General features: G+C 38.7%; 3 protein-coding genes across 3 annotated transcripts in view; 1 reads left to right on the top strand and 2 right to left on the bottom strand.

Moving 5' to 3' along the window:
* Nucleotides 1-659: 659 nt before the first annotated feature.
* LOC121737222 (inactive selenide, water dikinase-like protein) lies at nucleotides 660-2,389 on the bottom strand. The gene has a single exon (XM_042128831.1). It carries the CDS (start codon nucleotides 2,268-2,270, stop codon nucleotides 1,065-1,067), a length of 1,206 nt encoding a protein of 401 aa, XP_041984765.1. The 5' UTR covers nucleotides 2,271-2,389; the 3' UTR covers nucleotides 660-1,064.
* Nucleotides 2,390-6,545: 4,156 nt separating this feature from the next.
* LOC121737214 (dystrophin-like) lies at nucleotides 6,546-13,798 on the top strand. The gene is made up of 11 exons (XM_042128821.1): nucleotides 6,546-6,703; nucleotides 6,784-6,920; nucleotides 7,062-7,263; nucleotides 7,516-7,747; nucleotides 8,274-8,444; nucleotides 8,849-8,977; nucleotides 9,271-9,506; nucleotides 10,592-10,718; nucleotides 11,365-11,653; nucleotides 11,983-12,177; nucleotides 12,996-13,798. The coding sequence occupies exons 1-11, from the start codon at nucleotides 6,645-6,647 to the stop codon at nucleotides 13,100-13,102; spliced, it is 1,884 nt and encodes a 627-aa protein (XP_041984755.1). The 5' UTR covers nucleotides 6,546-6,644; the 3' UTR covers nucleotides 13,103-13,798.
* A 3,244-nt stretch (nucleotides 13,799-17,042) lies between these two features.
* Nucleotides 17,043-26,635, bottom strand: part of LOC121737211 (hillarin) — a 68,314-nt gene continuing 58,721 nt past the window's right edge. The window contains exons 5-15 of the mRNA XM_042128817.1: nucleotides 24,385-24,501; nucleotides 23,387-23,586; nucleotides 22,761-22,983; nucleotides 22,228-22,454; nucleotides 21,597-21,815; nucleotides 20,860-21,068; nucleotides 20,339-20,469; nucleotides 19,440-19,583; nucleotides 19,025-19,138; nucleotides 18,281-18,458; nucleotides 17,043-17,290 (exon numbers count right to left, since the gene is read on the bottom strand). Of these exons, the coding sequence (XP_041984751.1) occupies nucleotides 17,154-17,290; nucleotides 18,281-18,458; nucleotides 19,025-19,138; nucleotides 19,440-19,583; nucleotides 20,339-20,469; nucleotides 20,860-21,068; nucleotides 21,597-21,815; nucleotides 22,228-22,454; nucleotides 22,761-22,983; nucleotides 23,387-23,586; nucleotides 24,385-24,501 (1,899 nt within the window). The 3' untranslated portion in view covers nucleotides 17,043-17,153. The remainder of the gene's footprint in view (nucleotides 17,291-18,280; nucleotides 18,459-19,024; nucleotides 19,139-19,439; nucleotides 19,584-20,338; nucleotides 20,470-20,859; nucleotides 21,069-21,596; nucleotides 21,816-22,227; nucleotides 22,455-22,760; nucleotides 22,984-23,386; nucleotides 23,587-24,384; nucleotides 24,502-26,635) is intronic.

Here is a 26,635-nt window from a genome sequence, read left to right as displayed (position 1 = left end):
AATTTTTGTAATCTAGCATTAATGTGTTCCTAAAAGCTTTCTGGGCTCAAGACCTGAATTTTGTAACTAGTATTTGCACTTCTACAATAATATTCAATGTGAGCAATTCACTACATATTTTATTTTAGTTTTTTAAACAAGTGACCTTTTTAGGTTGAGAATCTGTTATATCAATAACTAGTAAATATATTTAAGTACATACATGAGTATTTTATTTGTATTCCATTTTTGGCTTGCACATTCTTAGAGATTGCAGACGGCACACTTTTGTGTGTCACACAAAAAGTGTGCTGTCTGCAATCTCCCTTATTAGAAATCTTACCGCCGTACTCAGAGACATTTAATTATGATTAAACTTCAATTTAATGAAGAGTTTGACAGATAATGTATGGGGCTTATGTCAAAATTTTGAATTAACACACTAGGCCGAAGTTACGCGGCGTAAATTACGCATGATTACGTCCGCAATGTCAAACGCACACAAATTACGGATGGAACGCGACGGAATAGTGTGTCATCGGTAATTTAAAATACATTGCGAGCGTAATCATGCAGAATTTACGCCGCGTAACTTCGGCCTAGTGTGTTTAGACACTTATATTTAATTCTATATTTTTAGCATGATTACATTAATTTTGTGATAGAAATAAAACAGCATGACACTGAAAATAACTTTATTCTAATAATTAACTATAAACATTCAAGTATTAGCAGGTTTTATGTCATACATTTAGAGGAAAAAAATACAGTTACAATTATTACATAATTATATTGTTTTTGTTTAAACTTTAACCAACACTTGAATGTTAGTGTTAAATTATGCAGAGCTTTCCCAAGCTGCAATTAGATAGAAATTATTCTGGAAGTGAATATCTTACAATTTAGTAGTTTTTCTTACTAACTATTAAAACACAATCATTTAAGATATTCCATACATCCACTCCCCATTGTCACTTATATTATAAAAGTTAAAATAAAAAATGTCCAAAGACATATTATTGAATGTAGACTTTATATTCTCAAATATTTATACCTTGCATTGGAAATGTCTCAATATTTTATGCTTAATCTTTAGCCGGCACTTCGATAACTCGGGGTTTGTCTATGATCCTAGCGGTGCGGTTGCCCTTCTCCACGATACCAATGATCCAGGCCTGGTATCCCTCCTGCTTCTCGATGTCTTTGCAATAAGCGGCAGCCTGCTCTCTTGGCAGGCAAATGAGGAGACCGCCGGAAGTTTCTGGAGCATGTCCCTGTAGAAGCTGGAACATATTGCCGCAAGCCTTGGCTACGGCAGCCATTTTAGCGATAACTGGCAAGTTGTGGATGACAAATGAAACTTCATTCTTTTGGTGAGACGCAAGATTCTGTGCGTGTCCAAGAAGACCGAAACCAGTCACATCAGTCGAGCCGTGAGCGTTGTATTTGTGCATAAGTCTAGCAGCAATACGATTGAGTCGGCTCATAGAGTCCATCGCACGGTGATAAGCTTTCCTCACATCCTCCTCGGAAACTACTAGCTTAATCCTGTTCCAGCGTTCGGGCTGGTCCAACCACTGGTGGGCATTCACTGCTACTTGGGTACCTAGGGGCTTGGTGAGAACCAACACGTCTCCCATTACAGCGTTATCCGGCACGATGTATTCGTTCGGTTGACAGATAGTAGTCCCTACTCCGCCGATGGCACACCAGGGGTTGATAACCGTTTGACCTCCAGTCACGGACGTGCCGGCCTCCAGAGCGGAGTCTTTGAATCCCCGCATGATAAGGGGAATTACTACGTCCCGCTCCTTCTCGGTCATCTTTGTGGAGACACCCAACAACATGAGCATATTGTCGCACTCGGTCACTCCCATCGCGTACAAGTCGCTGAGTACGTTGGCACAGGCTATCTTACCCATCATGTAGGGGTCGTCGACTAGAGGGTAGAAGAAGTCGGTCGTCTGGACCAAGCAGAGTCCGCCGTGTCTGAGCGGCGTGACCGAGCAGTCCAAGCCGATGCCGATGCGCGGGATCGCCACATGCATGAACTGATCGTCCTGTTGAGAGTAGTCTTGCTGCAGCGACTCGACGAGCTTAGAGAGAACATCTTGGGGTACTTTGCAACTGCGACCTTTTAAATCGGCGAAGCGGGTCAGACGAAAACTAGCTTCCAAATCGTGCGCTACCGGGTCGAATGGCCGACGCAAAGCCAGGGCATTGGGGTTACCGGCCATCTCTAATGCTGCTGCAGAAAGGCTATCCTGCGCTACACTAGACTGATAAGACATAATCTACACAAACAAATTAGTTTAACGTTTGCCACTACAGTAAGTTTTGTTATAAACCAACAATTCGACACACCGCCAAGTGACGCTTTCAAAATGGCGTCTCTTTTACAAAGAAAATGAAGGTTCGAAAAAGACGTACGATGAATAGCCGCTATTGGTTGAATTTAGAAGTAAACAACGATTTACGTAATATGATTGGACAACTCGCAGTAAATGTTAAAAATATGTCATTGGAAACCAGCTTCTCAATAATTACGTTCCGTTTCGTTAAAAATTAAAATGCCATGTGAAATTGTTGTACAAGAAAAGGATCAAACTCAAAGTAATAGGTAATATTATATTTTAAATTATAAATTACTTCTGGTTATCAGTTATCACTATTCACTTATCAAAGTTCAAACTAATTCCTTTTGCATTATTTTTTATTGTTTTCGCACGGGTAAAAAATATATAGCCTATGTCACTCACTGAAAAAATGATTAAAATCGATTCAGTAGTTTTTAATTTTTACTAATATTATAAAGAGGTAAACTTTGTTTGTTTACTCATAGATCTTATACTACTACTCGACTAAGAGCTGACGACCAAATCAGTCATGTAGCTTCAGCTGTGTTAAAACTCCGTTAGCTATTTCCCTGAACAACCCTTTCTGATAATTTGCGTGCTGGCAGGCCGTGGGCGGTGGGTGTGGGAGTGGTGGTGGGGTGGGGAAAAATGAAAAAAATATGACTGTCTGTCTGACTTCTGAAATTTATATCTATAGATAGACTTCTGAAATACGGAACACTTCGTGCGTGAGTCCGTCTCGCACTTGGCCGGTTATTCTTTATTATCTATGTGAAAAAATTATAAAACATTTACCATCACAAACACTAAATGAAGTCGCTGAAACTACTTTTTTTCAAATTTTTTCCCAACCCCCACACCCACCGCCCACGGCCTGCCAGCACGCAGATTATCAGAAAGGGTTGTTCAGGGAAGTAGCAAACGGAGTTTTAATACAGCTGAACCTACATTTTTTTCTTTTTTTCCCCACCCCACTACTCCCACACCCACCGCCCACGGCCTGCCAGCACGCAGATTATCAAAAAGGATTGTTCAGGGAAGTAGCTAACTGAGTTTTAACACAGCTGAAGCTACATGACTGATTTGGTCGTCAGCTCTCCGTCGATACTACTGATAGATCTTCATTACTACTCAATAGTCAATACTCTGAATAGATCTAAACTCCTCTGCCGCGAGCGCACCCCCGACCCCGCCTTGGTGGCAGCGCCCACTTCGATAATCGGGCGTAAATCGCAATATTTTAATTTCGCCATAACTTCTAAACCAAACGTCCAATTTTAATTAATCAAAGACCAAATATTGTCTACATAAACTGTACTTAGAGATGAAATAATTTATTTTGATAAAGATTATTAGCAAGAGTAAAATAAATGCGTTTAAATGTAGTTAAAAAAATCAAGATTTTTAAATAAAAAAATGGTTGTTGTGCCTCACTTGACATAGATAGGTATAGTGTGTCGCAGACATTTTTGTAGATATTTATAAGATATACATTTATTTAGAACATTGTATGGTTCTATCTTTTATAGTTTAGGCAGCGTACGCAAAATAAGTAAATCTTCTGGTTTTTTCCGAAAAACTGAAATATCTTTCGGAACCCTATATTTTCCAAAATAAAAAGTAGCCTATGTTACTCGTAAATAATGTAGCTTTCGAATGATGAAAGAATTTTTAAAATCGGTCCAGTAGTTTTTGAGCCTATTCATTACAACAAACAAACAAACAAAGTTTACCTCTTTTTATTAAGTGCCTGACACACGTACGACCTTGAAGTACGCGGGTTTTAAGTTCACGAACTTACTGAAGGGGGTGACAGACACGCGAGTAAGTACGCGGATTTATGGCTCGACGACCTTACCTTGTGTGTCACCTAAAGTTCGCGTACTTAAAGATTGCCGCGTAAGTTCGCCGTCTTTGAATTTTTGTACTTAAAGTTCGTACGTCTATCACCGACGCGAGCTGAAGTGCCTGACAGACGTACGACCTTAAAGTACGCGGGTTTTAAGTTCGCGAACTTACTCAGCTCACGTCGGTGATAGACGTACGAACTTTAAGTACGCGGGTTTTAAGTCCGCGAACTTACTCGGCTCGCGTCGGTGACACACGAGTACACTGGGTTACCATATTGTCGACGGAAGAAGCTTTGTGTTATTTAAGAATAATATCATATTACGTTTTAAAAACTAATAAGAAAAAACTAAATCGAAAAGTTTACGTACGTACATATTTTTCACACAGATGAAAACCAATTTCGGTTTCGTTTGACAGCTCGAAATTGTTGCTCTATTCCGCTAGGTATATTAACGTTATGGTACCAAGGAGATTTATAGTTTGGACAATGAATTTTCTACGTCTACATGTAGGTACATCAGCAGCATCAGCTATCGATGAACACCAATAAATTAATATTTTAAATGACGCCATCTAAAATGGAAACTGTTTGACAATCAAATTAAAAAAAAATAAGAAAATGCCTCATTCCAAGACGGCGAACTTACGCGGCAATCTTTAAGTACACGAACTTTAAGTGACACACAGGCGAGTAAGGTCGTCGCGCCATAAGTCCGCGTACTTACTCGCGTGTCTGTCACCCCTTTAAGTTTTACTTCGTGTTTTAAGTTCCTGACAGACGTACGAACATAAAGTACGCGGGTTTTAAGTTCGCGAACTTACTCAGCTCGCGTCGGTGATAGACGTACGAACTTTAAGTACGCGGGTTTTAAGTCCGCGAACTTACTCGGCACGCCCTCGGTGACCAGTGTTGCCAATTTAGCATATTTTATGCTAAATGTGGCATATTTAGCATAAAATATGCTATTATATTTTACGTTTAGCATATAGCATAATTTTAGCATATAATTATTTAGTAAAAATTTGACCATAACAAAGTAATAATTACTCTGAAAAGAGTAATTATTACGTTTAGCATATAGCATAATTTTTAGCATATAATTATTTAGTAAAAATTTGACCATAACAAAGTAATAATTACTCTGAAAAGAGTAATTATTACTCTGTTATTGTATGTCATTACGCATTATTATCACTACCACATTCTAACGCCGAAATTGAACGCGTTTTCAGCCAAATGAATGTAGTTAAAACTTCGCAACCGTTTGTCAGTAAAAAACTAAAAACTTTAAATGCTATATTTTTATACATCAAATTCGGCCTAAAGAGGACAAGGAAATGCTGTTATTCTTACTCAGTTCCAACTTCCGGGTAACGCATTGTGCTCTATAGGTAGGTACCAAGCATAAAGTTAATATACCTATCGGAATATAGAAAAAAAAGGCCTGAGCAAGAGAGATGTTACAATCAGTAACACTGCGTGGTAAAAATAGACGTGTGATATATGACAGAAGAACTCTTTTTTTGACGTCCATTCGGCACGTATCGGCACGTTGATAATTTAATCTCATTAAGTGTATACGTACGTACATATTTTTCACACAGATGAAAACCAATTTCGGTTTCGTTTGACAGATGAAAACCAATTTCGGTTTCGGATTGTTGTTCTATTGCGTTAGGTATATAAACTTTATGGTACCAAGGAGATTTATAGTTGGTCAATAAATTTTCTACGTCTACATGTAGGTACATCAGCAGCATCAGCTATCGATGAACACCAATAAATTAATATTTTGTTTGATAACATAAAATAAATTGAGATTTTGTTGATTATTAAAGATTTAAAATTACAAAACGTTTTATTTGACTGAAAAATGTTAGCATAATTTTTAACATTAGCACAGTAAATTTTGTCACGTAGCTTAGCAAATTTTGTATCAGTCGTATTGGCAACACTGCCTGACGGCTCGCGGCTCGCGGCTCGCGGCTCGCGGCTCGCGACTCGCGACTCGCAATGCTGCCAGACGTACGAGCTACGAGTTCCTAAATATAAAAAGGTACTCTGTGGCTACGAGTAAAATTCCAAGACGGCGAACTTACGCGGCAATCTATATGTACGCGAACTTTAGGTGACACACAGGCGAGTAAGGTCGTCGAGCCATAACTCATAAGTCCACGTACATACTCGCGTGCATAAACTAGTATATATATCTCGCGTGTCTGTCACCCCCTTTATTTTATTAGTATAGATATAGCTACCTGCTGGCTGCTACTTTACCCAACTTTAGCCACTTCATCTTTAATACGAAAAAAAAACATTGAAGATTGATATTTTTAAAACTGTCGTGACGGTTGAAATTGGGTTAAAAAGTTTTATGAATCGAAAATAATCCAAAAATTGTGTGAAATACTTCTTTATTTATCATGAAATAGACGTGTTACTTTTAAATATTCAATATGGACATGAATTCTTGGAAAAAAGTTGAAAATGAATCCGGTTACCCTTATTATATCGAGTGAGCAAAACAACTTTCACCCTTTGTTTATTTCTGTGAATGTACATTTTATCTTGCTAATTACTATGCATTTATTTTAGCGAGGTTACGGGAAAAGAAAGCTATGATCATCCTCATTTCCGAAAGATTATGAAGTCTCTTGAATCATATGAAGATATAAAATATAGCGCGTATCGAATAGCCTTTAAAATTTATGCTTTGCAGAAGAGCCTGAAAGGTATGAATAAGTTGTATGTACATTTGATTCATTTATCTCTTTAACAAATGTACACTCTAGTTTATTTTGATAAAACTGTAAACATAACATTGAGTTCATTTCGACTCGTATAAATGTTTTTACCTTGTAAATGTCTTACAGTGCCACCACTGCGGATATGTGCTGGTGTGTTTGGACGACACCAACTTAGTCTTTCTGAGAGTAGTCTCTCGTTAGACACAGTGGAACTGGAAGCTGTGTTAGCTGACATATATTTTGCCGCTGCAAAAGAAGGACTATTTGACGGAGATGTAGATTTGACTGTAGATCTGTTAATTAATTTACTATTGAACATTTATGACAGGTATGTTAAGCATATATTATTCAAGAATACATTATGCTCATATTATTTAAATAACTTTAAATATTTTGCCAGGGGGTAGCATTTATTGAGATAACTTACTATTCTGATTATCAGGGTAATGCAATCTCTACTTAAAAAGAAAAATCATTTACAAATTTGTATCATATTGTCAGACTTTTGATTGGATGTTTTAGTATATTTTATTTGCAATTAATTGTAAATATTTTTGTAATCTTTTAATACCATTTTCAGTGAAAGAAAATCACCAATAAGAGTTTTAGCAGCCAAGACATTATTGATTCTGCTCAGCGAAGAACCAATTAACAATAAATGGCAGGCGTTGGCAAACTGTGGAGCTGACCACAACGGCTGTGTGTCTCCCAAACGTCTGGCAGCTCTGCTGGTCCATGTGACTGCTCTGCCCAAGTATCTTGGATGTAAATGTGACCAGCTGCAAACTGATGTCGACTCCTGCTTTGAAAAGGTAAAAGCTTAAATTGGTTTTAAATAATTTGGAAATTGTTTATTTTAATTGTTTATTTTAGTGAGCTGTCAATTAAATTTGATATACAGGTGCAAAAAACCATTCTTAGGTAGAATATTATTATTTAATTTTCTTCATAGTGGTTACTTCCGAGTAGATTCTTGTGTGTGATTTGGATAGTTCTATAATTTATCCACTTGCACCTAGATTTGTGGGACTAAATATAATTTTTCGTTTTTTAATATTTATGTAAGAACTAAGAAATGTTTTGACTAATGCTTTCATCCATACTTCCATACTAATATTATAAATGCGAAAGTGTGTCTGTCTGTCTGTTACCTCTTCACGCCCAAAACCGCTGAACCGATTTTGCTAAAATTTGGCATGGAGATACTTTTAGGTCCGGGGAAAGGACATAGGATACTTTTTATCCCGGAAAAATGTACGGTTCCCGCGCTATAAAGAATTTTGGCGCAACGGGGTTGCAGGCATCATCTAGTTGATTAATATTTCCTTTTACTCGCAGAGTGCAGGCATGTTAGGTGTCAGTACACAGTGTGTAGCGGAGTGGGGCGTGCACGGCTGTGCCAGCACACGCTGGCTGGCTCTGTTACACAGGGTACAGCACAGCAGGAGCAGCAAGGAGAATCCGGTGCTCTGTGTGCTGTGTGGAGAGTGTGGATTACCTATTGCTCAGGTGATAACTTTTTTTTTTAATGAATATGAAATATCAGACTTAGACTGCCTTCTCATTAAGCCACGCGGCTCGTTTTAGTATAGCAGTCGCGCGGCTGCCGCACTACTCGCGACTTAGTGTGAAGGCAGCCTTAGGCATGTCAGCTTACTTAGCAAGACATTGTAGAATTAATGCAATAAAACAGAAACACTGATAGATTTATGAAATATTTGATGGACTTCAGACTTGTTAGTCAGTCACTTTGTCTATTTTTCCAAAACAGGAATGAAACCAAATAGGGTGGTTTTTCTAGGCACATAGAAGGGAACCATTATTGGCCTTGGGTATATTTTACTTGTACTTATTAAGAAATAAGTTATATTCAAAGTTTTTGATTTAGCTAATGTCGATTTTAAAATTTTCAGATGCTGAAGTTCAAATGCTCTAAGTGTGATGTGTTTCTCTGTGAGAACTGCTACTTGTATGATAAGGAATTGTCGAATTTAGTTGGACATAAGAAGACTCATGTTGTACATGAAATTATTGATGGAGAGGTAAGCAAACAATATAACCTATATTATGTATAAAAGATACAAAAAATACAAAATTCTCTTTTAAACATGTTACATTACTTTTAAACATGCTAAGTATGTTTTTATCTAAGTGTAAGCTTGACTTAATGAAAATTAAGCCATGAAGTTTGATAGTTTATAAGTCTCATCAAAAATCTTATTTTTTTATTAAGTATATTATTTAAAGTATATATAACAACATATACTTATAATGTACCTCAGCAACATACTTATAACTGATATACAATAAGACATTATGTTACATTACTTTTCAGGTTAAACCCATTGAATGCCTTAGCTTTATGAAAAATGTAAAGAGATTTTTCTTCTGTACGAAAACGAAAAAGAAAAAGACCTGTCGAAAAAACAAATCAAATGACAAACAGACAGACAAAAAGACGAACAAACCTGCAATGTTCACATCTACAGTTGGTAAGGCCTCGGGGAATAATGCAAATAATCCTGCCAGTACACTACAGGATATAATCACTCAACTGGAAAATCAAAATAAGTGAGTAGTTGTACCATTGAGGAAATTAATTCAAAGGCAGTTGAAAGACCAACATCATTTGGTTGAATTACAGTAGGGCCTCGTTAATCCAGAGAAGCAAAAACTCGACCCTTTTCGAATTATCGAGCTGTCTGGATTATAGTATGCAATAGTTCATGTTTTTTTTTATGAAATAAGGGGTCAAACAAGCAAATGGGTCACCTGATGAAAAGCAACTTGCGTCGCACATGGACACTCGCAGCATCAGAAGAGCTGGAAGTGCGTTGCCGGCCTTTTAAGAGGGAACAGGGTAATAGCGGAGGGTAGGGTAGGGAAAGGAATAGGGTAGGGGATTGGGCGCAAGCGCTGTTTCACGCCGGCTTTCTGTGAGAACGTGGTATTTCTTCGGTCGAGCCGGCCCATTCGTGCCGAAGCATGGCTCTCCCACGTATATCCCACATGATCAATCTGATAGTTTTGACAAAACGCGACCAAATTACGAAGGTTCGCCATCTGCATATGAATAAATTTCTTTGATGAAACATTCTTTTAGAACTACTTTAAATTTTAATACACCAATATTTTAAATCTAGATTGTACTTAGAAGCAGTTGGTGTAGTTGTGGTATTTTGTTTATACCAGTTCATAAGCTAAGCTGAACTCAACCTAAGCTGCACTTAACCTATGATCTGTTTTGAGCAAGATAAATGCTAATAAAGAAACATTTAACATAATGCTGCTTAGGGACCATCCATAAAGTATGTCACACGATTTTCATGATTTTCTTCAGACAGTGTGAAATCAAAAGTTTTCGAATTTTTATCCTTTTATTCCACTTAATATTACGTTTACGTGACAATAGATCGCAAAAGTAGAAATAGAAAATCCACCCCTCCATCTCCCACACTTGCCTCCTTGTCACACTTCTTCGACCCCCTCCCCCACTTTAGGTGTGGGTTGTGACTTGTGACATACTAAATGGATGAATCCTTAGCTAAGCTCCGGTCGAAACATACCCTAAATATAGAGAAAGAACTAGTTATATAACTTGTGAAATTGCCACTCAGGTTGTATATAATAATTTGTCATTTTGTGTTGTTTTTCAGGGCGCTTAAAGAACTGTCGCAACAACTGCAGGCCTTATCGAAAGACAGTGATGGTGCATTGAAGGAGAAAGTTGATGCACACTATAATCAAGTGTCCACACAGATCAGTAGGCTTAAGACGTTAAAGGTATTTTATATTTTGCTCACCATGGCTACTATAAAAAGAATTCTATGGAGATAGACTACTTAACTGAAAAGAAACCACTTACTTTAACTGATTAGAGTATGAAGCACTGGCTTCAGACAGGGCCCCCGTAAGGGGTACTGGCGCCTGTCTGAAAAAAAAAAAGGATTTTGGCGCCCCTTTAGGCAATTTTTTTTGGGACTTTGGTTTGACGCCCCTAAAGGTGGTAATTTGGCGTCCCTAGAGGATGGCGCCCGCGTGTATTGCACATATGGTAGCGGGGGCCCTGGCTTCAGATCCTCGCCATTCAATCATTAAAAACATCTAATCATAGTCTGGCGACTGAAATCTGAATGTAGATTGAATACAAGGAAAAAAAAAAACGGAGACAGACTGACTTAACGAGTTAGTTTTTATTCTTTCGCATTTCTGCTGTGGTCACACTAACCCTACAATATTCATATCAAAAGAAAATATATAAAAGTACAAATTCTTGTAAATAACAAAATTCTGGAATTGGCCCTTGAATTCTACGTTACATAGTTCTGACGCGATTACGCGACTCGTCGCGTAATTTCACTTATTATATTAAGAAACTCATAGTAATATTTTCAAGATGCAACAACTGTAAATGAACTTTTAATTCCAGGACAATATATTAAACAATGTAGAAAACATTCCACAAAACACGAAATCTGACAAGGAACGGCCTCAAGCATTTGATCTCTTTAGCCCCATACCAGTTGATGATAAACAGAGCAAGGTGACGGAGTCCAACCAGCCCCGAGTGTTGAGCATGGACTCCGGAAACTTCTCAGTGGTGTCCAAGCCGGATAATCTGCTGACTGTATCTGGCGATGCATTGAAGCCAGTGGTGGTACATGCTTCGGACACCATTGCTACGGTGTCAATGAATGACATGAGCAATTGGTATCATGGTGAGTTTATTTGTAAAGTTATGTTAAGTTTTCCCTTATGAGAGGTAGATTACTACATCAGACCAACTGCAATGTATTGTTAATCAAACTCAATTGAATAAACTAGATGATGCCCTCAACTTATTGTGTCGAAAATGTAGGGAACCTTACATTTCCTGGGATACATCCGTAAAATGTTATCAAAATCAGTTCAACGTAGAGAATAGGCAGACAGACACAGTTTCGCATTTTAAATATTATTATAGATAGCTAATTAAATATATATTGTGTAACTAATGTGGTTATCTCATTGTTTTATATTTTATATTTACTCCATTTCCTTATCACAGACTCTGAAACGACAAAGCAGAATAAATCCCGCATGGACGTCACAAATCAGAGCATTAGTGCTACGGAGCAGAAGTTTCTGGCAGACTTCCGCTCCGTACAGAACTCCAACGACAAAGTAAGAGAGTTGAACGCTGATCTAGATACCGTGCTGGACCGACTGCAGCAGATATTGACGCATAATTTCACTATCGATGGTAAGAAAATGTTTCATTTTTGGCCTCTAAAGCAGGGTTTCTCAAAGTGGGGTTCGCCATTCGACGGCAGGGGGTTCGCGACAAGATTTACGTAATGGTGGCAACAGGAGTCATTATTAGATATGTCCGTTAATGAAACTCTTCAAGCTGATTTCAAAAAGATGTCTTTGATAGATTTTTGGGCAGTTAGACAGGCAGAGTATTTCGAATTCTCACGCGAATTCCCTTCCTAAAGGAGAGGGAGGGGGGGGGATTTCAATATAAGTAAGGGGTTCGCTGTCACCTGGAAATTTAACAGGGGTTTGTGGAGCCGAAAGTTTGAGAACCCCTGCTCTAAAGGATAAAATAATCTAAGCTAACCTGAAAACCTGAACTAACCTGATACACTTTCAATATTGCTTCAATGCAGTCTCTATCTTATAATACAATGAATGTCAAACCATCGTCAAATGTGATGGGTCAGCTCCATGAATCATATTTTGATGTAATTTTAAATACGAAAATTAGCTAGCTATCTACCAACCTTTGTTAGGTACTAAAATTATAAGTTTCAGTGCCCTATGCAAGATTATTTTGCCAGTTAGGCAGTTCCTAAATCTTAAGCAGTATTTTCATTCATCATTCTGAAAATGTTTCCTACGAATGGGCCGGCTCGACCGAGAAATACCACGGGCTCATTACATAAAAAAATATATATTTTATTTTATTTTTTATGGGGATAGCTCTAAAAGTGTTTCACCCAATTTGGGAATAGTTTTTTTTATATTAATTATGGAGATGAAAATATGTTGTCATTTGTCATTAATATTGTATTTCAGAGTCGTGTTTCGACAACACGCAGCTGCGGGAGACGGCGAGCGAGATGGAGGGCCTGCTGGGCACCCTCATACGCGGCGTCGAGCAGCGCGCCACGCTCAACGCTTAAAACACCTGCTTAGTACACGTAGGCCGCGCTAAACTTTAAGATCGTTCGTGTACAGGTGTGGCCAACCGGTCGATCGCGAAACCCTAAACTTTAAGATCGTTCGTGTATATTACAGGGGTGGCCAACCGGTCGATCGCGAGTCCAGCCGATCGTGGCCAGGCAAAAAATATTTAAAATAATTAGACCAGACTGACTACTAAGACTGGTCAATAAAAAATACATGATTGCGTACTAAACTATGCTGATTCATTTAAGTTTTCAAGCACTTGGTAGATCGCACAATGCACAGGGTTTCGTTAGTAATCAGTAGATCTTATGCGGGGTTTGCACGGGTGACTGTAGCCGTACGATTTACGCCGCACGGCGAATATCGGCTGTCTAAATGGCAATTCGGCATGCGGCATATTGCCATTTAGACAATCGATTCTCGCCGTGCGGCTATTATAGCCACCCGTGTAAACCCGGCATTAGGTCTAATCAAGTCTAAATTTGGTAATTAAGTTAAAATGTAATTTTCCATATTTATACGTCTTAAAATACACTGTTGGTCGATCAGACGATTTTTACGTCTCAAAAGGCTCCTGGTTGTTCAGATGAGTCTTATTAGTAGTTGGTGATCAGTTGCCTTATTCTCTTGACCGCAATGTCAGCTGACGATGGAAGCAGGTGCCTTACTCCCGAAACTGATATCGATTTCGATTTTCGATTTCAACGGTTTTTAACACTTTAGACATGCTTTAGACATCTAAAATAGCGCTATTTTAGATGTCTAAAGTGTCAAAAACCGTTGAAATCGAAATCGATATCAGTTTCGGGAGTAAGGCCTCTGTACCGGTTTTAGCACTACCAGCGCCCTGGGCGAGATTTCTTCGGCGCCCAGGGTGCTGGGAGTGTTGAAAATTGCCCTTTTGTTTGCCTTCAGCGCCCCTTTTTATCCGTCCCACCCTAACGCCGCTACTGGATGGAAGCAATATTCGAGGCATGTTAATAGAGCCCCCGATCGTCAGTTACAAATACGACTCGTCAAATCATCTAATAGCGTAATAATCAAGAAAACATTTTTGGCCATAATAGTAAATGACTAGTACTTTGGACAGTACCTACTAGTCATTGGACAGGGCATAAAAACACAATATTTATTAAGGTTGCTTTAAAAACTGTCTGTTTTTAAAGTAATAGAACGCCTGATTTTTAAGAAAAACAGGTAATTTTTAAATCAACCTTAATAAATATAGTGTTTTTGTGCTCTGTCCAATGACTAGTCATGTTCACCCTAGTTATAATTCCTCTCTTATTAATTAGACAATACTTTAGATTTCTTTTCTTGAAAAAAAAATTTACTTGTTGACAAGTATAATGTTGACTAGGTGACAATATTTTGCCTTAACTATTATGAGAATTATGTAGGTTGAAAATTATTTGTGATACGAGGCAGCTATATATGAGAATAATTTTAAGTTAGTATTGAATAATCTATACAATTGCCGTCCAAAACTTTTAGGTGCTCAAATAAAAGACTTAATAGTTTGTAAAATAACCTCCTCCTTGTTTGAATGTCGGTTAATATAACGACGTTTCTAGAAAATAACATGGTATATATTTTATAAAAAATTACATATTGTGTATATTAAAGACAAAATTATTACTTAATTATGCTTATAATATTATGTTTATATTAATAAATTATACTGATTAAGCGTAAGTGAGTAACTATTTTATATGTATGCTTTCGACTGAAAAATATAAGTAACAAAATGAATATGGTACCGTTATGATATTAATAAATTAGTTTATTTAAAATGCAGTGCAATGCGGTTGAATCTTATACATTTTATGCAATGATTAAAATGCAATATCTGCAACGTATTTCAAAATGCTGTACAAAATTTGCATTTAATAAGTATGCTTATAATATTTTCTTCTCGCTGCTACTATGTTACATATTATAATATAATATTCTGCTATGTTCAATGCACTTATATTAGTAGACACCAGATTCAGGGCCTGTTTCACCACTTCCTGGGTGCCGGATAGGCTATCTACAACTTATTTGACAGATGCTCCATACTCTATCTGTCAAGTTAAGTCAGGGATAGCCGGCACGTATCAGGAATTGGTGAAACAGGCCTTTAGACTACAAAACATTCAATAACGAACCTTTTTTGGTCGGGTTATGTCAAGTCGTTAGTCGTAGTTGGCTGACTTGACATTACTCGACTAAATTACACAAGCCCTCAATCTGCCTAAGATTCACTCTGATAGTTATTATTTTATTAGCATCAGTTCACATCTAAACAAAAGGTGATGCGGCTCTGCATTTGGGAGCTACTACGTTTTACTTTTTTTACTATGAGCTGTACCGAGCCGCGTTTTTTGCGCGCCACGTTTGAAAAATGTAACTTATTATGTTGCAAATAAAGTTTAATTTTGAATTGCTACTTTAAACAACAGCATCGCGTCGCCGTTTCAGTATAACTGATGCTCGTTCTCAATAATTATAAACATACGTTAGACAACAAAACATGCATTTATCACTAATCTTAGCAACTACTTAACAATAACGCAATTAAATTGCTTTAGCACAACCTAAATTGTTAATTTACAACAATATCTCAACGGACGGATGTGTTTTAGGCTGATTTTAGGCTCTAAACATATCGCATTTCAACTGCAATTAAACCTCAAATTGCAGTTTTAATGCAGTTGACACAACTGAAATGGAACTGTAAGCCAAACGCGCAGTCCGATTGCAGTTTAATTGCAGTCGGCGTGCAGTAGCTATTGCCATCATCTACCGAAGTTCTATAATAATCTATTGCAGGCGTTACTGCATTATAACTGCACTTGAACTGCATTTGCGGTTGACTTGTAGTTGATATGCGGTTCCTGTTTTTAGCCTTAGTGTCACGATGACCGTCAGCGCGTATGGCCCGAGATGTATGAAATTATAGGAAGCGTTTTTGTATTACGCGTAGCGGTCCGCGCTGATATGTCATAACTTTCGGTATCATCGCCAATAGTCAGTGTGAAACTAAAATCAGCCTTACATAGAGACTAGCCTAAGTTTTAGTTATAAAATCTCTCGTAGATCTATAAAATACTCTTCAATATCTGTATATCTAGAAATTATATTGTATATTAAGTATAAATAAAACGATTTAAAATACACTTTCTTTTATTTATACTAGTTTATCGCTATGACTGCAGAATCATATTGCATTTCATTTGTCGCGTACGACTTTAAGATCGCGTAGCGCTCAAAAGAGTTCTTAAGAAGTTCTCTATAACCGCTTTACCGATTTTCGGCTCAGGACCGAGGCTGAGGTCACTTTTTTCACCTCACCGTAACGACGTAAACTATTTAAATAATAATTAAGTGTAAGGAATCGAAACAGCGCCCCTAGCGGCCAACAATAGTAACTACTTCGACGCCATACTAAGCGTATGTTCCGAAACATAACCCAGTATACTGGTGAGTGCATGTGACTTCATGTATCAGACACCATATTATTGTGCTTGTGTACCACCATATTGTACTGTTGAGACAAGTTTGACTTAGGGCGAGCCCGCTCTAAATCGCTTTTATAAAGTCAGTTCTATGGAAGTAGCATCGTATCGCTTTGATGTCATGATTTGATGATAACATCCCAACAAACTCATATACGTCAATGTAAGTACTAACTATAGTCTGGCCTGTAGTTTATTTCAAAGGAATCATTCCTGAAGTCACGAGCACTGACCAGTAAACTGGTTTATATTTCAGAACCTACCCAAATCTCCGTATACGTGTTTACGATGAGAAATGATTAAGGGCTCCCACACTTAACTGCGAATTTGCATCGCATCGCTAATATCTGCGACAAAGTTCATAATAAAAATGACATTACGATGCGATGCTAATTCGACCGACTCTGCGAACTGCGAAACAGCGGCGAATCGATATACTGTCTCATCCGCCACACGACAATGCATTATATTGCATCTCGCTCTATTAGTGTTTCACAGTTGTTTCGCGTTTCGCAGCGTCGGTGGACTAGAGGCGTTAAGACCCTCAGTTCCGCTTGCTGCTGTTGATGAGGTACTTGCAGCAGTGTGTGAGCAGGTGCTTCTCCTTCTCCGTGCCACCGTTGACGTGCACCGCCGTGGGGCCGCCGCGCTCGCGAGTGTAGATGTCCAGACCGTATTGACCTGAGGGTAATATCGTTAACATAATCATCATTAATGTCAATTGTCAACTACATGACGCCCGCAACTCCGTTGCGACAAAATTTGTACATCGGTATCGCGGGAAACGTACATTTTTTCGGGATTAAAAGTATCCTATGTCCTTTCCCGGGACTTAAAGTAGCCCCATACGAAATTTTAGCAAAATCGGTTCAGCGGTTTTGGTGTGAAGAGGTAACAAACAGACACACTTTCGCAGTTATAATTTAAGACGTATAGATGTAATATCTTAGATAACTAATGTCCTAGTTAGTGAAGTTAGAGTGGGCAGTGCGAGGCTACAGGTTTATTCGTGTATTTAAACGTAGGTAACTAATAAAATACACTCTGTGGAGTTTATACTTGGTGCATAGAATTATTTAGTCGTTTTGTTGATTGCAGAAGTTTAGGAATCTAATTGTGACTTCTATCGGTCTACCAATTTACACTCTCAGATAGTCAGCATCAGGGGCTCAATTCTCGCATCTAAAATCACTGTTCGACTTTCCTTTCCAGGATCTAGAAACGACCATTGAAAAAGCAGCTCTTTTCTACATCTAGTGATGTAGATAAGAGCTGCTAACTTAGCGTCCAATACCACCACCCCACTGCTGTTCTCGCGTCCTACAACCACAGACATAGATCAACATAGATACCGCATATTATGTGTACTTCGCGTGCCATATCGCGTTCCCAAACGACGAGCAATGCTCGTCTTTCGAAAGTCTGTTCTTTAATCTGCTATCGGAATCGGACGTCAATCGGAATTTTGAAAATGCCTAAATGCCTAAAAGTGTCGTATTGAGCTGTAGAAATTCGAATAGAAACGTTAGCCTAGATAATGGACACGTTTCTGATCATCGGTATGTCACAGTAGGTAAGAAAAAAGTGGGACGCTCGTTTTCATACAAATGGAAGGACATGTGGTATCTATCTTGATCTATGTCTGTGTACAACCATCTTCTAGCAACTCACCCTCCTCCGGGAACGTAATATAGAAGGACACGATATCGTCCTGGACGCTCTGCTGCACCAGCTTCGACAGCCGCTTCTCGTCCACGCCGTTCTTGTGCAGCGTCGCCATGAAGTCGGCGAGCGGTCGCGACATGCGGAACTGCAGTTCCAGCTCCCGACCCGCGAATACTAGCGCGTCCTGGGGAACATGGAATAGAATACTCTTTATTTGCACATAATTAAAGAAAATATAAGTAGGTACTCGAACTAGGCAGTCTTACTACCAAAGAGTTTGACAGAAAATGTAGGTTAGTGGCGCTTATCTACTAATAATTGTTACTTTGAAATGAGACGTTAAAGTGTGTAGAGATTAAAATTTAAAACTTTATTTTAAGTACTTCGTTGCAATGCTATACAATTACAAACGGGGAAATAAAGCCGCAGCCTTTAGGGATACAAATAAGACACAGTCGATTTTCAATTGTTCAGTATTCATTAGCGACATCATAATTTTTTGGCTTTTCGCTTCGACCATGTGCAGTGTGCACTGTGCAGCTGTTAGGCACTTTAGAATTCGCATATTTGCCTATACGTCTTATAACTATAGGTCCTTTTCCCTTTTGGACAGTCGGTACTGATGTCCTGGTGATTCTATTTGCAAATACGTTCAACATACTACCTAGTTTGTCATACTAACTATCCGCCACTTTATCAGAAAGTGCTGAAACAGGCCCTAGTCTTGAAATGAAATAAAGGGTATTTTACCTGATGCGTGATGGGTACGAGGCCGAAGAGCCTGGTGGCCTTAGTGGGCCCCCACTCGCCGCTCGCGCAGTCCGGCAGCGGCACCATCACTGTCTGGAGCTCCGCGCAGCAGATCTATGGACACAAGTTGGTTGATGATGATGATGATGATTAGGAACGAAGAATTGTGCGCACGGTCGGGCTATGTCAAACCCAGCCGAGTGACGACTCACATTTAATTGACATAATTCGACCAAATGACGTAGGTCCGTCAACTGCCTTTGAATCTTTCTTCGATGGTACAAAGATATATCCACGATATATCCCTTGCTACATTTGGTCACCAAAGATTTCAATACATATCCCAGACTTCGCTATAGCGTCCTAGTGAGGTGAAGTTCAAACACCTACGCTTAAAACATCGTTGTACCAGTACCTTGAATTTACAAACGCTCTTGAACTTCATGGGCTCGCCGGTGAGGTACTCGCGCGGCGTGACCGCGTTCGCGAATATGTCCAGCAGGAACGCGCCCGAGCAGGGAGCATGCACGCGGAATGACACCACGTTGCCCACCACAGACTGCGAAACAAAATGGCCGACAATTACAATTACCTAGCAGAATAAGCAATTTGAGAACATATGCAAATAAATTGAAGCATTAACTTCGCCGAAGTAACGCTAGCTGCTGACTATACAATACAGTGTTGTGAATTCAATGGCTTTATGGCGTGCTTATATTATATTATGAGTTATGAACGCCATACCAGTCGTACCAATTACCATGATATTTTGTAAGAAGTTTCCGGCCCCTTTTATACAGGGTGTAACAAAAATAAGTGATAATACTTTAGGGTGTGTACGTGTTCCTTGTAGAGAGTTCACTATGAAAGTAGCAGCTCTGAAAGACGAAATTTTTTTTTCACTTTTGTATGGGCAAGCGCCCGAACGTCACGAGTTTTCCCATACAAAAGTGAAAAAAAATTGGTCTTTCAGCGCTGCTACTTTCACAGTGTACTCTCTATAAGGAACACGTATACACCCTAAAGTATTATCACTTATTTTTGTTACACCTTGTAGATAGGATGATAACCATGCGTCTCAAATATCGAATAAGTAATATCAAATGGATTTAACTTAACCAAAGCTTATATTAAAACCTCTATTACAAATAAAAAGATTTACGCTGTGTATTGCTACTATGCCTATGGCGTTTTGGCCCTGCGAGCAAGGATCGGAATACGTTAGAAAACTCACTTGTCAGCCAAGGACAAACCATTAGCCAACATTGACGTTAATCAATACAAATTAGTCTTCCGTGTTTTTCACGGCATTACCTGCATGACGAATCTCTTGAGGCTGACGCCGTCGAAGCCGTCGCCCTCGGTGTCGTAGAACTTGAGGTTGTAGTGGAAGATCAGCGAGCTCTGCATGTGTGCCGGCATGGCTATGCGCATAGTCGCCGCACCTGGTAAGATAATACATAATATGTGTATATCTACGGCACAGTATTGCCAGAGGTCCCGATTTTGGTGGTACTGATATTGGCCCGATACTGGCGGACTGATATCGAGCAAAAAATGGCAAAAAATCAACTTTGTCGTATGCGAGCCCCCCCTTTAATTTTTAATTTATTTTGTTTTTATTATTGGTGGTAATATAGGCAACAGATATACATAATAATAATATTTATGAAAATTTCGACTCTCTTGCCATCACCGTTCTTGAGATAAAGCTACAGGTACACGGACAGACAGCGAAGCCTTATAGTAATAGGGTCACGTTTTTACATTTTTTACAATTGGGTACGGAACCCTAAAAATGCCTCCCAAATCAAAATAAATGATCATTCACTCACCCGTTGAGTCCGTATACATAACAGCTTTAGTATTGGGATCGCTGAAGTATAGCCCGTAGCGGAAGAACAGGGACCGGACGAAGGGCAGCTCCTCGAAGTCATGCAGCGTGATGGGCGTCTTCAGCAGCTGCCAGTCCGGCTGCAGCGGGTAGAACTCGTAGATGAACTCGCGCGGGTCGGTCAGGAAGTAGTGGTCGTCGTATTCGTATCTGGAGTAGTAGAAAGTATTTTTTTTAAGGGAGTAAATTGGTGGGAGATGCAGGGTTTCTAGGATTGTTTTTATTGGAGAAATATTGCTTTTATTGCAAAATTTTCGAGTAGGTAGGTACTTAGGGTACGTAGTCTAATAGCATTCGCAAGCGCAATGTCTCGTAGCTCTGCTGATAAAACTAAATTGAATGCAATCTTACTAAGTATACAGGGGCCCTATTATGAGCTCTTAAATCCATTCACTTTACGTCCTTATACAGTCAGATAAGGACGTAAAAAGAATGGATTTAAGAGCTCATGATAGAGGCCCAGGCATCTATAATATTATTGAAGCTACCTGATTACTTTTTGTGTAAATGGCTTTCAAGAGTCACAACTAAAAGGACGTGATCACATTGTAAGGCTTGACTTTCCCGTTCTATCTGCAGGAGAAGGCAAGACATTCATTTTATACTTTTTGTATAACTACATTTTGCGGAACTTTAAGTTGAGAATTTGAATTTGAAATGAATAACTTTATCGCTTACCTCAAGCTATCACTCTTCCCCCTGTTCCCGGGTTTGGGCGCGTCCTTGGCGTTGACAAGATGGCGGGCGCCCCAGTTGCACTGCACGAAGCGCCAGGCCCCGGCCACGTACACCGCGTTCCACGAGTTCCGGAACCGGTTGTCTTCAAATCTGACACCCGGCTGGTAGCCCGCAGACTTGCTGTAGCCTTTGATCACCACGCAGTGAAGACCGGCGTAGCTGGAATTGATGATGATTGTTGCAAACGGGTAAAGGATCTGTGTTTGGACCCTACTGCCGCTAGCAATGTATGATGATAGTATTCGAGGACGGAAAAGTGTACTGTTACTTTGGATTCTACTGCCTGGCGTAGCGTATTTTAATATACGGTCCACAAAAATCTTTGGTTTAAAAAACCTTTGGGTAGTAAGTAATCTTCTCAGAGGACAGCAAGAAATTGATAAGTCCATCAAAAATAACGGTAAGCTGATGCTGCACTGCTTGTGTCTTTCATTTGCACAAGAAAATATTGGTATCTCGTTTTCATGCAATCCTCTGTAAGCCCCAATATTTTTGTGCGCATGCAAAAGACAAGTAGCTTTAATAGGCATTCCATTAATTTTGTTTATTGTTATTACCATAATTTTCTCACCTGCACAACCTCTTGAACAGCACATGGTAACTCTCCGTTCCGTGTTTGATGCCTCTCAACAGACCTAGCGGTGAATCCCCTCGCAAGTTGTCATCAAACTGTATGTTGTTGAGGTTCTTGACGGTTATCCATCGGAATATCGTCCTGGCTTTCTCCACGTCGCTCGCACAACGCCCTACTAGCTGCCGGACTAGGTCTGTGAAGGTTTTTTGGTCTTCTTGAGCTACCTGGAAGTACAAGAATCTTAGTGAGAATTTTGATAATTTAGAGGTTATTGGTTGTTGATTTCAGAACGAAGGGTGGCTTGGACAGTGACTTTAATATTAGGTATATTAATCTGAAATACGAGTAGGTACATATTATTATGAAGATCAAGTGTCACCTCACTAGTTGATCTTTTTAATGACGATAGTGAGAAAATAAAGTGTCTACTTGTAGTCTATGTACGAAATACGAATAGACTAACTTACATAACATTAAAGAGAAACATCGATTTGTCACTACTTATATCTAGTTTTGCTTTCCCTACTTACAGAAATTGCGATTTTATCCACATCCGTGAACTCGGCCGGGTCCGTGTATATGTGGAACTTGGAGACCAGCGGCGGCTGCGGGGGCGGCGCTCTGGCGGGGTAGGGCGGCGCCTCCTCCCCGTCCAGGTACAGCGAGGAGGCTGCCATGTACTCCGACCTCCTCTCCTGGATCAGCTCCATCATCTCGTGACTCTGTTTCTCCACTAACGCCGCTGTGGCTGCCCTGAAATGACAAAGGGTTTTAAAATTTAAATTTCACAGCTTTAAAGTAATTTGAAGCCCAATTATTGTTGCTGCTTTGTCGCATTCACACATGTTTTATACCGCGTATGACGATGCGGGACAAATGATACAGCACTTGTAATATTATGTAGACAGACTCTACAATTTACTTCAACTCCTCGTTTTACTGTCTTATCCAATTTTAAGTATTCCACATGAATACTATATACCCACTTTTTCAGGCAAATCGTAGCCTATATGTTAAACCAGACCATAAACTACTATCGTTCTAAAATAGATACATTTAACTCGTTATTTTTTTGCATAAAAAATAACAAGCATACACACTTACAAACCTTCGCTCTCATATTATGTATAAGTACAAACATCCAAGGTGGTTATACCTTTCATGTTCCAACATCTTCCTCGTCAAACTCTCCTTCTTTTTATCTCTCCTGAGGGTCATGTTCTTCTCCAAGTCCGCTCTCTCCTGTTGATGACGGAGAGTGAGTGCCCCAATCTCTGCTTCTGGCCTTCTCTTCTTAACCTGTATCTCCTGCTGGAACCTGCTAGTTAACCTTTCTAACTCTCTTTCCCATTCGTCCTGAAATTGTATTATTTTAATAATTAGATATTAATTTCCAAAGTAATAGGAAATATTACGCAAAGGTGCGAGCAGGGGGCGCTACTAGCGTCACTATAGCTTATAATCTAGCCCAAATCCGGCATATAAGAACACTAGACTTTCCGCGCGGCTTCGCCAGCGTATATTAGATATTTCACAGACAAATTAGTCCACAAAAAATAGTCTATGATCCTTCACGTGGTCTACTTCTTATATATGCCAAATAACATAAAAATTGCTTTAGTAGTTCGTGAGATTAAGCCCTTTCCAATAATTTTCCCCGTTTTTTCCAAATTTTCCTCTATTTCTCCGCTCTTATTAGTCTTATCTTATAAAACTGAAAGAATTTCTCAAATCGGACCAGTAGTTCCTGAGATTGCGTTCAAACAAACAAACAAACAAACTCTTCCGCTTTTAATAATATTAGTATAGATTCATGGAAACATTGTCAAACGTCGAACATAACTTTTTGTTTACTGTCTGCTGGTGCTGCATTCTAGCGTAAAAACATTGCAATAATATGTATATAATATCTACGTATATCTTACTGCAAGATAATAAACGTTTTACATTCCTATTTTGGGTTTAATTACGAGTGTTAGTAGCACCTCTATTGTGGGTATCGCAGACAATAGATTTTCAATTGTTATGCTGCAGCCGGCTGCCGCTTGGGGATTGATGGGTTAAGTACATAATAATTATTATTTACTATTGTACAATTAACTACAGCCGAACATATAACCTCCTCCTTTTTGGGTGGCGGTTAAAAAAACACACCTGTATTTCATCTCGTATCCTTCTGTTCTCTTCTTCTCTGTGTTTGGAGAATTTTCTGTACAAGTCATCTTCTTCCTGTCGATGTTTCATTTCTAATTTGGTCTGTTCATCTCGATCCTGTAATAGAAAGAAATACAAATCAATAAATATTCCTCATTTTAAAAACGTGTATGATGGATATTAAGATAGTTTTAAAACATGGTAGTCTTTATTTTTATTCAGGCAAGTACTATTTTATTAGTTTTGTACTTGGACATCGTATTAGACTTATGCTTAATTATATTTTTTTAATTTTAACTAAATTGGTAGATACAACCCTAAAATGGGTAAATCCAACTAAATATTAATTTTAATATCAGTAGAAAATAGTCGTATTTGGAAGAAAAATTCTACCAAATTGTAAAAAATACCATGATGCTGACAACCCTAATATTTGTTTTGATTATATTTAATTATTCAAAACTACCGACGTTAAGTACACCTGATGATGATTTATATCGAAACCGGTCGTGTTTAAGTTAAATTTGTAGTAATTAATGAATATAGTGGAAAAAGTGCAAGTAATATTGTGTTTTATTTGTGTTCCTTATGTTTTAGCAATTATTATAAGATATTAAAAGGAAAACCCCATGTACTTTCAGAGCTTAGCCTCTAAGATAAAATCCAGTAAAGATAGAAAATCTAATGTTCCTTGAAAGATTTGATACCTGATAAGCGCAAATGTTTGATTTATTGGCTAGAAAGGTAAGGTTAAGTAGCGGTCTGTAGGTTCATATTCCCTATCTGATGGTAGATAGTAGATACCACCATGACCACCATCTCCCTTCTACAAACTATCTAGTATCTGTAGTGTTTAGTTGGTCATCATTATCATTACCATCATTATCATAATGTAAGGGTTTTTTTTAATGAAATAAGTGGGCAAACGAGCAAATGGGTCACCTGATGGAAAGCAACTTCCGTCGCCCATGGACACTCGCAGCATTAGAAGAGCTGCAGGTGCGTTGCCGGCCTTTTAAGAGGGAATAGGGTAATAGGGGAGGGTAGGTATGGGGAGGGAAGGAAAGGGAATAGGGAAGGGTAGGGGATAAGGTAGGGGATTGGGCCTCCGGTAAACTCACTCACTCGGCGAAACACAGCGCAAGCGCTGTTTCACGCCGGATTTCTGTGAGAACACGTTCTCACAGAAATCCGTATTTCTCCGGTCGAGCCGGCCCATTCGTGTCGAAGCATGGCTCTCCCACGTATGCGTAATGCGGGTTGGCATTTGAGCTATCTTTAAAGATTTCAAATATGTAAATATTTTGCGTATTCCTTTTATATTATTTCTCATTGATAAATACTGTCACTATCGAAAAAATGGCTTTTCTAACGTGCCAAACAAATACAGCAATATGGACTAACGATATTAATGAAGGGACAGACTTGAGAGTTGAGACTTAAGTAAGTTTCTAGTTAATGCCTATTTCCTCAGGCTGTAGACCACACTCCACAGGTTTAGCAATGCGAAATCACGTTATTGTTAATATAAACCGTAAAACATAACGAGATGACGAAACGACGTGGCAACAGCGATTAGCTACTCGTATTTAGACTGAAACGAAACGCGCTCTGAATAGCTTGAGATACTTCTGCCTGTGTAGTTAGTGTTTGTTTATGATGGGGTAGGATGGGTGGCGATAGAAAGGGGTTTCCAGCCCCTAATGGATTTTGGCATATTTTGCTATTTGGCTATATTATAGTGCCTATAATAAAGCCAAGTATGATTTTTATGCTCCAGGCGTTCGACGAGTAAATAATTATTATTTCTTTAACATTTGCTTTACTTAAGTAATAAATAATAACAAGTGTAGATTAGGTTAGTGTAATAAAAGGTTAGCAGTAAATGTAGTTTAAGGTTGTAAAAGTAAAGCTAGTACATAATTATATACTTAAACCAATTTCTGAGAATTATAGCCGGGTGTTTATTTTAGTTCAAAAGTAACTATCTTCTCTTATCAATAAACCTCATAAATGGCATTAAGCAACGAAAACATTAAGTACAGGTATTTTGTAAGTAGATTCCACTATAAGTAAGTCTAAATTAATCAATGAACAAAAAGCTAAATCTACCTCACGATTGATAAGACCCATTCATAAACCCATTGTAGTCATCGACGGGTCATTAATTTGTGATTCGAATGACATAATACTGTCACCTGTCGCGCTGCCTCGCCGCAGGTCGACGAAAGTGAAAGATAGAGTCATTCAA

The sequence above is a fragment of the Aricia agestis genome, chromosome 20, assembly GCF_905147365.1.
Source record: "Aricia agestis chromosome 20, ilAriAges1.1, whole genome shotgun sequence".
Lineage (NCBI taxonomy): Eukaryota > Metazoa > Arthropoda > Insecta > Lepidoptera > Lycaenidae > Aricia > Aricia agestis.
Note: the sequence above shows the minus strand (reverse complement) of the source record. Positions and strands in the feature narration are given on the sequence as shown.